Source organism: Corythoichthys intestinalis, chromosome 8 (genome assembly GCF_030265065.1).
Source record: "Corythoichthys intestinalis isolate RoL2023-P3 chromosome 8, ASM3026506v1, whole genome shotgun sequence".
Lineage (NCBI taxonomy): Eukaryota > Metazoa > Chordata > Actinopteri > Syngnathiformes > Syngnathidae > Corythoichthys > Corythoichthys intestinalis.
The window spans coordinates 30,936,788-30,955,143 of NC_080402.1; the positions used below are offsets into that span (position 1 = coordinate 30,936,788).

Genomic DNA, 18,356 nt, shown 5'->3' on the forward strand with positions numbered 1-18,356 from the left:
GAGTGAAATTTTACGTCAGATGTCGAAATGATCGTATGTCGAGGTACCACTGTATATTCTTTCTTCTTGACTTGTAATAAAAACAACATAATCAGAGGTTTTCCAAAACACTTCAGTTTTGTTCATTACATCTTTAGGCGATTTAATTTTCTAAAGTTACTACTTTTTACTTAAAGTTCTACTTTTTAGCACCTTAGAATGAGAGAAGCATCCGCAATGATAATGGTAACTGAAATGTGGAGCTAGACACACTTTAGTCAGTAACTGTAGATGGTTGAAAAAGATCCTTTCAAGAATGGCTTCAGTGGAAATGAAATGTCAACGATCAAACAATCAACTGCACCAAGTGGTGGAATCAAGCCAGAAATCGCTTCTATTTTATCTTGTTTCCATTCTAGTCCTGCATGGTGGCAATTCTGATACAAGAAGCTGTATGTACAAATCCCCTTTCCATCTTTCTAACAGCACTTGAGGTTTCACTATGGGCCAAAATTTGCATGGCCTTGATCACCTTTAGACCGTTTTTCCTCACAGATTCAATGTAACGTAATTCAATGATTTTAGAGTGTCGGCTAGGGTCTAGAGCAGGGGTGGGCAAACTGGTCCTCTAGGGCCTCAGTGGGTCCTGTTTTTTTCCCAACTGATTCAGCACAGACAGTTTAACCAATGAGGTTTCAGCAGGAACAAGAAGCACCCGACTGCAATCAACTGATTGCACTTGTAAGAAATCAGATTTGTGAATGTCCTCATTATGGGTTTAAACAAAAACCTGCACCCACTCCGGCCCTTTGTGGAATAGTTTGCCCACCCCTGGTCTAGAGCCATACATTTCTAATTTTGGTACCTTTCACAACAAGTGGCAATAAAAGCTGAACAGACATAACGTGTGGCCTCAAGGTTATATCAACTCAGGCATTAGTATTGCTGCTGTTCCACCTTATTTTGCTGTGCTAACAAAATGAGAAAATGTAAGGTTTGTCTTTTTTCAACAATGACCTCTAAGAACATAAAGCAGACTCGATGTTTGTTTTTAAGGAAGTCTTCAGCCTTTGCATTTCCCTATGTACATCTAAGCCTACCAAAGCTTTCCCAGCTGGACGTACTGAGGAGTGCCAAGGTCATACCACGACACAGAGTGTGTGTACTCATCTAACCCTCATGAGCAGATTTGCTTTAGCCTAAAAAAATATTTTAGACTTTTTCAAAGAAAAACAAGTACTCACAAACTGTTTCTATTTCATGGTTGCCATCTGTCTCGTTGCAAGATGAAGCCATCTCCACCGTTTCCATTTTGCCTCCACTTTCAAATGAATAAAGCCACAATTTTGATAATATCTACCTATCTACGATAACACCACGACAGCTGCTGACTATGCTGAGAGTTTTGTGGATGAACCACTGTGTCCTCACTATTTCTGATGTTCTGCAGTGAATTCCTTCCCTGATGCAGAGTAAATATGGTGACTCCAGGGGATCGGCCTTCTGGGGAATCCGTGGCCCCTTCCTGGATTAGTGGAGGGTTAGTTGCGATGATCAACAGGGAGGCGGAAGTATGAATGTCTTTAAGAACTATCCTCAGTGACCCAGTTCTGTTGCTCAAACGCTTCCATGTCCAAGGACAGAGATATCACCTCACTGATCATGTTTCTTAGCTGGGTTGTCAATGGTATTCGAAGGAGCATGCTGTCACTCTCACTGTGTACACAGGTTTGGCATCTTGCCAATGTGACTGGCCCTTTGTTGTTGGACAGGCTTTAAAATCAGTCAGAGCCAGGTTCAAATCTAGGTTGAAGGAACTAACCCCAGGAATTTTGATTTTAATACCTTCCTATTCAGGTTAAAACTGAACTGGGTGCGATTATTGTTTACATCGTCTTTCATTAGTTGTGAACAAAGGCAAGTTACACTGTATTAGGATTCAATGATGTCAATCTTTTCTCCTCACAGTAGAATGTTAGTCCATGAATTAACAATTTCCAATTGAATCAATTTGAAGTGAACTAAATTTCACTGCTTTGCTATTATGTGTCCTTGAAAAGGCTCCTTTCTTCCTGAATGATATAATCTACTTCGTGCTGTGTGATGTAACTCCTGCAACAAGGCCGGGGGTAAAGAGTGATCTACAAGCTATAATGCCAACACTCCTATTCTAAATATTCTGAGCCAATTGATGCAATGTATTGGATGTTTGGTTATGTTAGAGTTTTGATGAATTTGCAGAGTTTGCAAACAATCAAAGCCACAACGGGTGACAGCGTAGCACTGCTTAAGAGGCGTGCAGCGGAAACCTGGAGAGTGACGAGGGAGACGAGGATTATATGAGAACCTAGCCCACAAAAATAAAAGTGAGACAGGAAGTGTGACACTATGTTACCTCATACTTTGCTTATTTAGGTAAGTAATGCACAAAATTAGAATTATGGATTCATATGATTAACCCTTTACATTCAGCACTTTCTATGAAGCACATGATTGATTGAAGTTGTCTTTATTTTTCGCACAACTAGTTCACTTGAACTTCTTTGGCAAGGCTAAATTTTGCTGTGGAAAGGTTTTGTTTAATGCAAAAATAGTTTTATTTTGTATTTTGTCATATGAAAAGTGGTTTTGCGCCATTAGATTTCCCATTATTTTTTAGAGCTGGAAAGTCATTTATCACAGCTTAGTCAAATGTGAGCTTTGATTGAAAGTGGAATCATGTACCAGTTGGCAGTGGAAACATACATACTAGGCTTTGTCATCATTTTATATTTACTTGGCAGTTTTATGTCATCTTTAAAATTGGCAGGGCCGTTTTCACTCTTTTCTGACATTTAACTTTACAACAACTTTAGGATATTCACAACTTTACGCAAACGAAATATGTACATAATAGTTTTAATTGGGCCAACGTTGTTGAAAGCTTATTTATTTCTCAGTGAAGAGGACTGGATCAGTGTAGCTAATGGTTTAGCTACATAAACACATTGTTCAATCTGACATCGGAGATACAGCATTTATACTATTTAGCCACATCTGCTGTGAGGTTTCATGACCCAGCGCCAACCCTGTTACCTAGTAAAACGTTGCCTGCACGAAGAATAAATAATCATTTTATGATGTCGAGAGTGTTAGTCTGTAACAAATTTATTCACCTTACTTTATTTTCTGTGGGGAAAACTTTAGACTGTACTCCTACAGAAAATGCACCATGCCATTGAGTTTAGGCATGTGCCGGCATGATAACCTTAAGCCAAAGTATCAAGGTTTCATGGTATCACGGTATTGCAATTACAGCTCTAAAATGTGTTACTAAGACATATCTGGGTTTTGAAGGGAAAAAAAAAAAACTTTTCCATTGACCATGATATTTATCTTTCTAAACATATTAGAAAATTTGAACATTATTATAACACATAATGATAAAAATAATAAAATATTCTAAATAAAATTAAAATAAATGCAGTCCTTTAAGTGAGCCTAAACCCATAGCTACAGCTCCATAAAAAGCATGTGCGTGTGACTTATATCATGTTTATATTATACACACACTCTCTATCTCAACAGTTTCCAGAGAGAAAAAAGCCCCATGTTTTGCCACCGCTAGACACACTAAGCACGCTGGAGTTAATTCTCGTAGCTGGTGGGAAACATTCATGATAGTGTTTACTAACCTGTAATTTTGTATAAATGAGAAATCATATTGGAGGTATTGCCTCCTCGGCAGCCACCCTCCGCAAACATGTTTTACATGTCAGCCCTCCTCCTCTAAGTCGCGGCCGTCTGTAACTTTTCTGTAGCGATTTCGTTTTCTTCGATGGGGGAACAAGTTCAGGAGTTCCACCTCCTCCAGCCATCGTGTAGTACAGCTGACACTGAGCAACAACATGCATTTTGGGACATAAAAAATAGCTAATACCTTAGGGACGGTATGCGGTTTCAAAACTTTGATGTTTTCATACCAAGGTATACCTTGAAACCGGTAATCAGCACAGGTCTATTGGAGTTAATGCAAGTCTACTTATAATCAGTGTTGGGAGTAACGCCATTATAAATAACGCTGTTACGTAACGACGTTATTTTTTCAGTAACGGGGTAATCTAACTAATTACTTTTTCCGCCGTTACAACGCCGTTACCCTTACTGACGGTCAAAAGCGGTGCGTTACTTACTCTGAATAAACTGAAGAAACTACCAGACGTGTCGAGTCGACTCTCTGCTCTGTTGATTTGTCATCCAAGACTTGGGGTGCATTCAGGTTCGAGAATAGCGCACGTACTTCTGACTCCAAGCTGTTTGTCCCTACCCATTCAATTAGACAATGCTTTCCAAAGTTTGGTAACGTTTCTGTATTTGCTACACCTGATGCTAGCCTCCTTCCCATCTCCCACTGTCAGCCAGCAATAATTCTGCTTCAATCTTGAGGACGGCAGACGCTTTGAAGGTGACGTGAATTGTCGGGAAACGAGCCTACCTGAATGCAGCCCCTTGAGAGATGCGATGGAAGTGATTGTGATTGGCTGAGGGTTAGAGTCATGTGTCGTGGTAAGCCAATTAGAGCCGGTGATTTCACAAGCAAACCTGGAACAGCGCGTGCGGCAAGCACACACACGCAAAACAAATGCACAGGGTCGGGATGGCAGAGCATTCAGAAGAAAAATTGTCCTTTAAGAGGTGGAGATATAGACACTATTTCAAGTTTGTCGAAATTAAAGGAAAGAACCTGCATGTAATGTGTAATTTATGTCCCGGGGCAAAGCTTTTGTCGACATCTGTGGTAAGCAATTCAAATCTGCTGAAGCACCTAACAAGTTAACTACCTGTCTGTTCTTCTCTATTCAACTGACTCGAACACTGCTCAGAAAATTTCAAATTCTTTGACATACAACAAGTTCTTTTTAAAGTAACGGAAATAGTTACTTTCCCTGGTAACTAGTTACTTTTACTATAGAGTAATTCATTTACTAACTCTGTTACTTTTTGGAAGAAGTAGTGAGTAATGTAACTAATTACTTTTTAAAGTAACGTGCCCAACACTGCTTATAATAGTGACACAAACACATTGTTTCAATTGGGCATTTTAACATATGTTCACTTCAAATGTATACACAAGTGTACACACATGCATGAACCCCCCTGCTGCCCCTTCATGTAGACACAAGTCAGCAGATGGCCACACTGTAGTGCAATTGACCATCTGCCTGCCTGTCCACACGACCCCCCCCCACACACACACACTCACAGCAGTTATTGTCTTTCCAGCATGTCGTTTATCAGGCAAAACATCATTAGCAGAGGGGCATCTGACCATAAATGAACTTTCAAAGTAAATTATCAACTTTCTACTTTACACGCATCCGCATTTAATTATGACATGGAAATGCCCATTTCTTATCTTATTTTGTTTTCCTGCCTGGCCAAAGAAAGATTGTATCACCTGAGAGTAAATGCTGCCATGATTCACTTAACAAATTCCTGATGGACCATAACCAACATTTTTTTCTCTCTAGATGAGAAAGGCTGATTTCCTTGTTTGTACAATGAAAAGTTTCTTCCCAGAGACAGATTGTAACTGAAAAACTGCAGCATTTTCATCTGCTTGGACAACAAATGTGACTTTTTTGCCATGTAGTGTGTGTGGGTGAAAAACATGTGGAGGCAGGAGGAGAAAGTGAAAGAAAGTGGGAATGTGAGGAGAGCACAGGGTGCAGGGGTGGGGTAGGGGTTTAATGGAGGTTCTGGGATTTGGCAAAATGTCTTAAAAGGACAAAGGTCATGCAGCAGTGGTGGGAAACTTCTTTAACCTTTGACTTCCCCCAGATGCTCAATGTAAACTTCAACTTCCGAACGCCTCATCTGGGCTAGAGGAAAACCTTGAGTTTCTGTGATCGTGAGTTTCTGTGATCGGGTGTGTGTATGTGTTAGCCCTCTTTGAGCTATGCATCCACCCACTTCCCACAATGCATCATATAACACCTCTAATAAAGAGGGCGCATTCACAGAGTATGGTATTATGTTCTGTATGACTTGGCAAGGATGGTTGCTAAGTTTCACCTGTATCACGCTGCCTCCTGGTGGCCGTTTTGTATATCACATTTGACGTGATAGCTGCCACTTGTTACAAGTTTGACCTCAAAAGGCAGATGTTAACATCTTTTGCTGGCTGTTTATTAGTGTAATTTGAATTAGGCAGCCAAGCCAAAAATTTCATCATGCATCACCTTCAATCTCAGTTTATTTATATCGATGGTTTTCTTCAAACAGCTACAGTATTTTATTCGATAATTACTCAGTAGGCCTAGTTCTTTCCTTGTTGGGGTTAAAATAAAATTTGTGGTTTCCACTCTTGAGTTAAAACCCAATAACATGTGCAGTAACATTTCTTCAGAAATTTAAGCAATATTGTATTTGCCTTTGTATACTAATCAAAGGAATTGGTTCCCAAACTTCAACACCAAATCCCACCGTTAAAAAGACTCTACAAAGCCAACCGTCATGACCAATATTCCATGCAAATGTAGTTTAATAGGTCTGAACTGCACTTAGGAACTTCTTGGTGTAGCATTACACTAGAGCAGTGGTTCTTAACCTTTCTAAAGGTACCAAACCCCACGAGTTTTACATGTGCATTCACTTCGGAATTCGATTTCAAATTCAATAATGCTATAGCTAAGCTAGCAAGCTAAAATCTAAGCGAATTTCGGTTCAAATTTCTTCACATTTGACAGCATGTTTTTTGAAACCGATCAAAATTTGAGTTCACGCGATCCATAGGTCTGTTATATATCTTCATATCAAGTGTGAGTCGACCTTCCACTGAGCAAACTAGTTTCTGCTATAATCAGATGGACTAGCAGTTGAAAGAAATGGAATAAAGAAAGGGGTGCCAACTCTTTTTTTTTTTCTAGAAAAACAAACATGGCATTTATTATTTATTTATTTATTTCCTTTTCAGGCGTGGCCAGGCAACAATCCAAACGTACAGCAGGCCATGTTTAGGCATTTAGTGTTCATGTAGGCTGGACCAGTGTACTTTGGACCAATCATGTTAACCCACTGGCTGTCATTGCTGGTACTAGATATCCACTATGCAAATGATTCACCATTCCCAGTCAAAATGGATTGGACGTCTAGCGCGGTCTGTGGAACTAGAAATGAGCATTCACTGACAGTCTTTCCTTTTTAAGTGAATTGGATGTCTATCGTTGTCAATGGAAGCCAAAGAGTTCATTTTAGGTCACTTCTTTGTTATGTTGGAATACTTCTGGATCAATTCCTGTACATTTTGGGGGATTTCCAGGTTATTTCGAGTTATTTCCTGTTGGTTTTGGTGGATGTTTGTGTCATTTCCGTGTTACCTCATTAGCAACTATTGACTGGGAAGGAGCAAGTGAACATATGTGACTGCGGACACAAAAGTGACTTAAGCACAGTAATAAACTCGATCATGAAAAAAAAAAATCTCCAGTTTTACAGCCCAAGTGTCAAAATAAAAGCATGTGATTCACTACGTGGGCCGTACGTTTAACACGAATGGGATAAATGTAAATTGGGGGCAAATCTGTCCAAAACCTGGGCTAGAATGTCAGTTTGTATAGATTCAATCAATGTATTAAAATGGGTCCCTGCGTGTCTTACGTGCCGAACCCCTGGAACCCCTGGGGTTCAATCGAACCCAGGTTAAGAACCATTGCACTAGACTAGAGGGAACCTATGTACCATTGATGGGCCAAATGCTACACTTTAAAGTTCCTGTGACACGAAAAAGCATGTTTATTTCATAATACACGCAGTATTTTATATTCCTGAATGATATGGACCGCTTGGATGTGTGTGGAAGCGATCGCTATATTTATTTAGTTTTTTGAATCCCGCGCCATGAAAATGAGTGACTTCCGGCTTCGGTCTTGCATTGAGGAGGAGGGCGCTGTGACGTGTACGGGAGAAGGACTCCTCTTCACTATACAGCCTACTGTTGTGTATGAGGACTAAGGATTCAGCGGATTTTTCGGATTAATACGTTTATTTTTCACATCACGCCAGTCGAACGGCTGCAGAAAAATCTTGCTGTACGAGGGAGAGGCGTGTGCACCTTTTTGGAGTTTCAAAAGGTTCCCATTCACCGTGGATATTGACCAAAACAAGCTCTACTACTGTGGGATCATTGGACTTAAAAGGAAGTGAGTAAACATCTTGTTTTGTATTATGTCAAATACGATTACAGCGATTACAAAGTAAACACTACAAACTTTCTTTGAATAAAGGACAACTTACGTTTGATCATTGATAGGCATGTAAAAAGCTCTCCTCATGCACATTAGCTGCACAACAACTGCAGCCGCCCTCCTCCGAGGAACGAGCTGTAAATTGCTCTCCACCGGGCGGTTTGCCGACCCGCAAAGACAATCGACAACCCAGTCGTCATGTCAAATAATCCGGGCTAGTTATGTGTGATTTTCCGCTTCGAAGACTTTGAAACATCACTCGGTTCGGGTTAACATGTCGGCAAGCTGTCACGCCTTTTGGTTTGTTTAAAGGGAAATGACATATGTTCGATTTAGATGTCATAAAATATCGTTCGGGAGGTGCGACAGTAAAGGTGAAGTCAACTGTTTTGACCATTATGGAGTAATTTTGCCATGTCGTCCTGAATAAGTGCATTTTTATCATTTCATATTCCATTTAGCACAATACTGTTATTTGTCATGACCATGCCATTTATTTAGCAGTTGGGGAAAATACTTGGATAAAAAGAATATCCTGTAAAAAATATTGAAGTAAAGAGACAGAAACAATGACATTTTGCAGATCTCTTTGTTGCGTTTTCCTCGTTGTGAATAGTTCCCCCTCGACGGGCTGACTGGTCCTTCTCAAGCCATTTATTTAGCTATTGGGGAAAAATACTTGGATAAAAAGAATATCCTGTAAAAATATTGGAGTAGAGAGACTGAAACAATGACATTTTGCGGCTCTCTTCGTCGCGTTTTCCTCGTTCTGAATAATTCCCCCTCAATGGGCTGTATGGTAAAACCGATGAGCCCAGTCTCCCGCTGACGTCATCCACCTGTTGGGGACGCTTGAGCCCTATAATGGTAGGCGTGGCTAACCGGAAGATTAAAAGACTGATTTCTCGTCATCTGCGCTTTGCTAAATTGATGTATATCATCGAATCGTCTCAAAATATGATTCTAATTCACATAATAATGCTATTTAAGACTTTTTTTCTCCTGTCGTATGCTCTTTAAGAATCACTGCTTGAAGGAGTTAAGAAATTAAGGTGAAAGTTGTATACAAGATATCCATTTGAACCTTCCAAGATGATATCTTCACTCATGTGGTGATGACGCTGATAATTTTCAGGCAGGCAGAAACTAATCACCTCCTCACTTTCAAAAGGTCAACCCAAAGAGGAGACAAATGGCTCCGTGTGCTTCCATACTAATGACACGACAAGTCCACAATTAGGAATATAAATGCAGCAGAAGATAGTGTGTTTAGTTGGGCTACAACACGATACATTCCTGGTATCCAAATGTGCTGGATTACATTCATTTTCCATGTGAAAAACCTTTGAAAAGCAGCAAAGGAATTATTATTACATTACATACATTATGTACATTCATTACTTTTGACTACATCTCATACTTTTTGTTGCACTAGTTTTTCAGATTTTGGCAACAATTTCAGGCAATACACTAATCATGCTGAAATAATATAGAATTTGTTGATGAATTATACTGATGCAACTGAGTCAAAGTCAAATTGCGTAAATCGCACTTGGTTGCTACTAGTTAAGCTGCTTAAGATTCACTCTTGGCATGTTTATTGCAGGCAAATGCAGAAAGTTGAGCGACATCCATACCGTATGGCTGAAAGTATTCTGGACAATATACATAATAGCAATAATAGATAGATTTTATGTTGATATAAAATAAATGGTAAAAAAATATTTTTTCATACAGACTGCAATCAATATATGGGCCACACTGTGGCCCAGAGGCCAAAGGCGAGGCAGGTTCATAATAATCAGCAAATCATGTCATTGAAAGGCATCTAAATAATAAACTATGTTTTCACAGTTTTTGATGTCAAGTTTGGATCCATAAGATTAGATGACTGATGACAGTTCTGCATGTATCGTCGAAGATATGTGTCAAAATCTACCAACATGTTCATCCTGTAAAACCCTATAATGGAACACTTGGAATGTTTCTTGTTATACTGACACACACTTCCTAGTGTTCCTTTTGTGACACTTTTATGGGATCACGCTCGGAAGATGACTAACATGAATCACATAACACTCGGAAGAACGAGAGCAAGAAAGAGGAAAGGCTCCCGCGGGTGGGGAAACAATCAGGTTGACGTAACTCGGAAGGAAGGAAGCGTGTGTGTGCGTGCGTGCGCGTGTGTGTGTATCATGCGCATGTCAGGGACACATGATGTCATTTCCTCTCAGGCGAGTTAAATGGTCAGCAGAGGGGGTAATGGAAGAAATAAACAAACAGTAAGAAAGGACTTACTTTTGGCAATTCAAAGTGCTTTACATCACATGAAGATCATAAAAATCACATTTAAATCAATACAACGTAAAAACCAAGACAAAAGATCGCACTTAATCACAGAATTAAAATAAATAAATACAAATAAAACAAAAATAAAAAATAAAACAAAAACTACTACTCCTAATAATAATTGAAATCAGCAATGGAGATAAGCACAAGAGGAATAGAAAGCAGGTAGATTGAAATATATAGACAGTTATGGATATGCTGTGCTAAACAAAAGCGTTTTTAGCCCTGATTTAAAAGAGCTAACAGTTTGAGCATACTTCAGAGGTTCGGGTAACTTGTTCCAGAGGTGAGGAGCATAGTAACTAAATGCTGCCTCACCCTGCTTGGTTCTTGTTCTTGGAACATGCAGAAGACCGGTTCCAGACGACCTTAGGGGTCTAGATGTCTCATAGGAATCTAACAAGTCAAGCATGTATTTCGGTCCAAGGCCATTAAGTGTTTTGTAGACGAGCAGTAGTATTTTATAGTCTATCCTTTGACTCACTGGAAGCCAGTGTAGCGATTTCAAAACCGGTGTAATGTGGTCCAGCTTCCTTGTATTTGTGAGGACTCTGGCTGCAGCATTCTGTACTAGCTGCAGCTTCCTGACTGAGTTTTTATCAAGACCTGTAAATATACCGTTGCAATAGTCCAATCTGCTGAAAATGAATGCATGCATAAGTTTTTCCATGTCTTGTTGTGTCAGAAGCCCCTTAATTCTGGTTATATTTTTTAGGTGGTAATAAGCGGATTTAGTGACTGACTTTAGATGGCTATCAAATTTTAGGTCTGAGTCAATAATTACGCCGAGGTTTCTGACCTGATTTGTAGCTGTAAGTGACATTGTGCTAAGTTGGCTGCTTATCTTTGACCTTTCCTTTTTTGGCCCAAAAATGATCACCTCTCTCTTCTCCACATTTAACTGGAGAAAATTCTGGCACATCCATTCATTGATTTGATGAATGCATTTACTCAGGGAGACTAAGGGACTATAATCATGCGGGGACACAGAAATGTACAGTTGTGTGTCATCTGCATAGGCGTGATAGGAGATGTCATACTGTTCCATTATCTGAGCTAACGGAAGCATATAGATGTTAAATAAGAGTGGTCCAAGAATTGACCCTTGAGGGACTCCACACGTGAATTTGGTTCGTTCTGACTGATAGTTTCCGATTGACACAAAGAAATCCCTATCATGTAAATAGGATGTGAACCACTGAAGAATAGTGTCAGTAAGCCCTACCCACTGTTCCAATCTGCTGAGTAGTATGTTGTGATCAACCGTGTCAAATGCGGCGCTGAGATCCAATAGTAGCAGAACAGATGATTTGCCTGCATCGGTATTCCGACGAATATCATTTAGGACTTTGATAAGCACGGTCTCGGTGCTGTGTTGTGGCCGAAATCCAGACTGAAACAAGTGCAATGCACACTTGGGGATGATCACGCACACTCAGCAGGACAACAGTATATTATTTTCAATCAATTGTACGCACCTGGACGCCACGAACTGTATGAAAAAGTTGCCCAACAGTTTAAGATGACGCTCGTCAAGCTAAATGCTAATGCTAACGAGAATGCGAATGCTATGCTAACGCTCCGAGCCACCTAGCCAAACATCATCGCCTTTGCAACGGCGTCACCACCGCCTTCCGTCCTCCCCCCTCCCACTCTGCTCTATCCAGCCAGTTGTCAAAATTAGACAACTCGTATTCCATTCAACCAAATTATAGAAACACGCCCCTTCACATCCTCAGTAACGTAACGGCGCTGCAAAGATGGGAAAAGTAATAAATTAGAGTACTCACTACTGAAAAAAATAACACCATTAGAAACGTCGTTTTACTGTAATGCCGTTAATAACAAGACTGGATTTAACTATAGTTTGTTTCAGACTTTTTTGAGCTAAAATTTAACAATAACCTATCTATTTATTGTTTACAAATATTAAGATAACAGACATCGGATATTTGCAAAGCAACAAGAGTTCAGCATGGGGAAAGTAACACCGTCTGAAAGGACTTTGCTGTCAGGATTTGTCTTGAGGATTAAAAGGTGCCTGATTCATTGCCTGCCTCAGGCCAAAATGTTGGAAATTATGGGTATTACAACCGGTTATGAGGGGGACACAAGTTTGCCTGGCAAACAGACAGCCAGGTGTCTTTGTGAAGAATCTGTAGCTTTTTACAGTAGAGGTGTGCCACGGGTTGTGCAAACCAAGAATGTTTTAATCAGTAAATTGGGTTTTAAATGTTTTCATACGAGAATTGAATTAAGAATAATGGTGCCCATAGGAGTTGCTTCATTGTGAGGTTCTGCTTGGATGGAGTTTAAATTACATCAAGTAGAGTTACGACCAAACAGCTTGAGTCTGATTTGACAGCACCTCTCCTGGTTGCATCTAAGACCTGCGATTCATTTACTTTAAAGTGCCTATGACAGCAAAAAGCATGTTTACTTAAGATTTCACGCGGTATTTTATGCTCCTCAATGAAATGGACCGCTTGGATGTGTATGGAAGCGATCGATTTATCTATTCAATTTTTTTTAATCCCACGCCATGAAAATGAGTGACTTCCTGGGTTGAGGAAGAATGTGAATGTGACGTCAGCCAGGTCACCATCTACAATGCAGCCCTTGCTATATAGCATGCAGATGGACTGCGGATTCAAATGATTTTGCGGATTAATTCATTTATTTTTCATATCACGCCAGCCCAATGTGCTGCAGGCTTTTGTTCCCGCACCAGGGAGAGGTGTGTGAGCCTTTTGGGGTTTCAGAAAGTTCCCGTTCACCGCGAAGAATGGCCAAAACAAGTCCGACAATTTTGGGATCATTGGAACGATGAGGAACTGAGTAAACTTGAGCCGAAACTTGCTCGTCGCCAGGGGCTGGCCGATCGGTGAAGAGAATTAACCCCACCAGCATGTGTGATGTGAGTTGGGGGAGTTTTGTGTGATGTTTCATGTTCGAAAGGCGAGAATAAGACTTGGAAAAACTGCTCGGTTCGGCTTAGCATGTCGGCTAGCTGTCACGCCTCCTTTTTTTGTTTACGCTCTTTACTCAGTCTCCGAAGCATGGAAATAACAAAAGCCAGACAAACTCCGGTGGCATAAAATACCGTTCGGGAGAGGAACAAGTCAGCAGTTTTGACCATTATGCAGTAATTTTGCCCTGTCGTACGGAATAAATGCATTTTTTAATATTTCATATTCCATTTAGCACAAGATTGTCATTTGTCATGACCATATCATTTATTTAGAAATTGGGGAGAAATACTTAGATAAAAAGAATATCCTGCAAAAGTATTGAAGTAAGCGATTGAAACAATCATGGCATTTTGCTGCTCTCTGTCGCATTTTCCTCGTTCTGAATCTTCCCCCTCAATGGGCTGATTCCTAAATCAAATGAAATCGTGACCCTGCCAACATCATCATCCAGCTGGGGACGCTAGAGCGCTATAATGACAGGCGGGGCTAAACGGCAGATTAAAAGACTAATTTTTCGTCATCTGCGCTTTTTCAAATTGTTGTCTATAGTGAAATCATTTCAAAATATGATTCTAATTCACATAATAATGTTTTTTAAGATTTTTTTCATGCTGTCACAGGCACTTTCAGATGCTTATCCAAAGGATTTTAATTTGAACGTTTTACTAATAAAAATGTAATATTATATATACAGTTACTTTCAACTAATGTTGTCTTTGTGATGTCAAGGTGATGAAAAACTCACTCAGCAAATAATTTATCAAAGGTTTTTCCAAGATAGCTATGATTCCTCATTTTAACAAATCAAATCGTTTCAGAGTAAAAGGAGGATAGGGCCCTTTAAATGTCCAGGCTGCGCTAAGTGTATCCAGATAAAAAAAGGTTTCGCTGAAGAAAAGGTTACCACAAACAGCAGAGACCGATGTTTGTGGTGTCAGCATCTGACATTGGAAAGCAGTATCTATGCATCTTTTAACAAGCTAAAACCACTGAAACCAGCTAGAGGCACTTTAAGAATGGAAAGCAAGGCATTAAAACAGATATGTGTCTTACTCTATGGCAGGGGTTTTATATTCAAATAAACATGTCATTTTGTCATTTCAAGTAATAATTGGTAATGACTATTTTGATTACTGTAAAGTCTTTCTTTACAATCCATCTTCCAGAAAAAATGGAATTAACAGGCCAACGACAATCATCTTCCTCCTCGCCATTAAGCAACAGCCAATTATAAAATATTTGGCACTGCAACTAATAGAAGTATGACAACACTAACATTTATCAACCCCTTACGACAGCATTTTAAAGTGTAACTAATACTAATGGCCGAGGTTAAGCTTTCATAACATAATAGTTCATGGATTACTATAAATGGCAGACTGGCCTGCGAGGAAAAAAGACATGCTTGCTTGTGTTACTGACGGATACGCAGGAATCAGATATAACACACTTCGTTACTTGTCTTTTTCTGGTCAGAAATATGATGCTGATTGCGCTGATGTGGTGGGAGAGCGAGTGGAAAAGAACCAAGCAGTGAAAATACAAGTAAAAAACAAAGAATCGTCATGGAAAATGTGATGTTTTCCTATCAAGCTGTATTCAAGCTTTCTATAGCTCAAAACAAATTTGACTCAACAGACAAAAACAGTATTTCAGGTTTAACCCTGTTTAAAAACCCTTTGAAGTGAATTTTCAAAATTGGTTCTAAACAATGTACATTGTTTATGTTTTAAAAATGCTGCTGAGAAATTGTGCAAAAACTGGAAAAAAATGTTGCACAGAGTTGTTGATAAGGCTCGGATTTCGTATTCTAAACATCCTTGCTAACATGCATACATTTACTTTTACATGTCAGCATGCAGTTTGGCAAGTTCAAGTCTCACCTTTTTAAAGATTCAAAAGTGTGTGCATTTCAGCTTATTCATCTCCCAAAAGCTGAACATAATTTACAATTGATAGGTAGCGTAAATCTCTCGTATTGTTGGCAGTCTACCAAGTAATTGGGATGCACATTTCAAAAGGCTAGAGAATGTAAGTGTTATGACAAAAGAACAATGCATTTTGGATTAAATATGATGGTTATGCAGGACTTACGGTCAGGGTTGGGAGATTTCCGTCCAGCGTGGTTTGGTGAGGAGCATCGGAAGGTAGTGACGATGGTGTTGTGGTGTGGATTAGGATGGTGTGGGTGGTGCACTGCTGGGTGGTGGCCATTGTTCTCTACTGGCGCTCTCGTGATGCTAATTTCAGGTTTGCGAATGTCCCCAGGACTGGGAGGCTCAAACCTGCGGGTGTGACTTTGTTCTGCAATGCGAGTGGTGCCGTTGGTGTTACTGCTGCCTTCATTACGGCGTGTTCCCGGGGAGTCTGTCTTGGCAAAAGTGACCTCCCTCTTGTGGCTCATTTCTGGAGTCTTGGAGTGGCCGAGAACCTCAGGGCGCTTCAGGGCGCTGTTGGTTGCAAAGCGCACGGACGCAGGGCTTGTAGCATCCAATTGCTTGTTAGATGACGAAGAGATATCAATGGATAGTTCTGAGCGACGTGACACAGGCTCGGGAGTTTTGGAGCCTCCTCCCCCCATGATGGAGCGAGGTTGGGTGTAGTTGAGGTTGTTGTTGTTTGTAACCGTGGCTCCGGTACCCAGGTCACGGTAATAGATGCTGGTGGGGGACATGGCGTTGCGGTGGGGAGAGCTGGTTGTGCGTCGAGAACCAGGTGACGAGTGAGCTGATGTGTCAACATCTTCCACTTCGAAGGACCTCTTCAGAGCTGCGGACAACAGACAAAGATGACACTTTACTCAAATGTAGAGCATACTGTACAGTGACACCTTTAAATTTGAACATCTTGAATGGTCTACAACAGTGATCCCCAAACACTGGGCCCTGGCGCATTTGCTACCGGGCCGCGGAGGAATAATAAATTATTTGTTAACGACTGAAATCTGGCCTATGCCTCTTGACACATCAATATGCCTGTCTAGTCTATTGACTATTCCGAGTAGAGATTTGTGTATGTCACCATCGTTGCCGCCCTTACTGGGGTGCTTGCACACCTATAGCAGCCATGCATTAGTCAATGTAAACAGTAATGTTAGCTGCGGATGCCTATGTGCTGCTGGCCGCGACGTCTTTTGGACAGCTTTCTGTAATTTTCTGCCACACATTGCCAGTCCGTGTAAAAAGGCCCACGTTACACCGGTTCGTGGTGCAAAAAAGGTTGGGGACCACTGGTCTCCAAACAGCAGGAATCCATACGTTTTTCTTTAGCGCTGACACCATAAGGTCATGAAATGGAGACTATCTCATACTATGAACGAGAAGAATTTGGGGCAATCATTAGGGGGGCTCGAAAGGGCAGGGTATTCACTTTTACAGTCCCACCTGTGGACAACTTCTTCAATAAACTTAACATGAATGTTCTTGGAATCTGGTAGGAAACCAGACTACTCTGAGGAAACTCATGGCAGAACGGGGGGAAGATACAAACCATACACAAGTTAGCTGAAGCTAAAACAAAACGATAAAATACACTTGAAAACAGTTTAAAGCTTCGGTAAGTGGAAATTTCACATTAGTTTTTCGTCATTTTTTTTTTTTTTTTTTTTAAATACTGAAAATCATGGTAAGAAAAATGTATTGATTTGTTGTTACCCCCTATCCCAACAGGATTTGAGCCCACACTGTCACCATGGCAGTTGAGCATGCAGACTACTGAAGACCAGTTGGAGTAAGCGTTGTCTGTGTAGAAGGTCAGAAATACCTTACTCCCTGAGAACTTAAAAGACCATGCTGGCTGCTGAAGCAGCACTGGGCTATTGGCTCAGTAGTTAACATTCTCAACTTATGATTGTGTGGGTTCAAACCATAGTCGGAGGGTGGGGAGAATGAGAAGATGAGCTCAGTAATGTCAACACCAGTTGACCAGATAAACATATATATAATTAAGTGGTATGAAAAAGTATCAACTTTTGGAATTTCTCACATTTCTGCATAAAATCACCATAGACTGTGATCTGATCTTTGTCAAAATCACACAGATGAAAAAAGAGTGTCTGCTTAAATTAAAACCACCCAAACATTTATGTTTTTTTATTTTATTGAGGATAGTGGGCAAACAATAACAGAAGGGGGAAAAATAAGTGAACTAATACATTTGTTTTGTGCCCCCCCCCCCCTCCTTTGGCAGCAATAACTTCTATCAGATGCTTCCTGTAGCTGCAGATCAGTCTGTCACATCGATCAGGATCAATCTCAGCCCATTCTTCTCTACAAAACTGCTGTAGTTCAGATTCCTGGGATGTCTGGCATGAATCGCTGTCTTTAGGTCATGCCACAGCATCTCAATGGGGTTCAAGTCTGGTCTTTGACTTGGCCACTTCAGAATGTGTATTTTGTTCTTCTGAAACCATTCTGAAGTTGATTTACTTCTGTTTTGGATCATTGTCTTGTTGCAGCATCCATCCTCCTTTTAGCTTCAACTGCCTGGCACACAGCCTCAGGTTTTCCTGCAAAACATCCTGATAAACTTTTGAATTCATTCTTCCATTAATGATTGCAAGTTGTCCAGGCCCTGAGGCAGCAAAACAGCCCCAAAGCATGATGCTCCCTCCACCATGTTTCACGGTGGGGATGAGGTGTTGATGTTGGTGAGCTGTTCCATTTTTCCTCCACACATGACGTATGTGTGTTACTCCCAAACAATTCAACTTTGGTTTCATCAGTCCACAAAATATTTTGTCAAAACTTCTGGAGTGTCCAAGTCCCTTTTTGTGAACATTAATCGAGCAACATTTTTTTTTTTTCAGATAGCAGTGGTTTTCTCTGTGGAG

At 40.4% G+C, this 18,356-nt stretch overlaps 1 protein-coding gene across 4 annotated transcripts in view; it reads right to left on the reverse strand.

Annotated features, from left to right (window-relative positions):
* Positions 1-18,356, reverse strand: part of septin9b (septin 9b) — a 152,398-nt gene that overhangs the window by 56,366 nt on the left and 77,676 nt on the right. For 3 of the 4 annotated variants that reach the window (XM_057842948.1, XM_057842949.1, XM_057842947.1), the window contains one exon: positions 15,620-16,294. In XM_057842948.1, the coding sequence (XP_057698931.1) occupies positions 15,620-16,294 (675 nt within the window). Of the gene's footprint in view, positions 1-1,223; positions 1,512-15,619; positions 16,295-18,356 lie in introns of those variants that run through there. The other variant, XM_057842950.1, reaches the window with a different exon arrangement.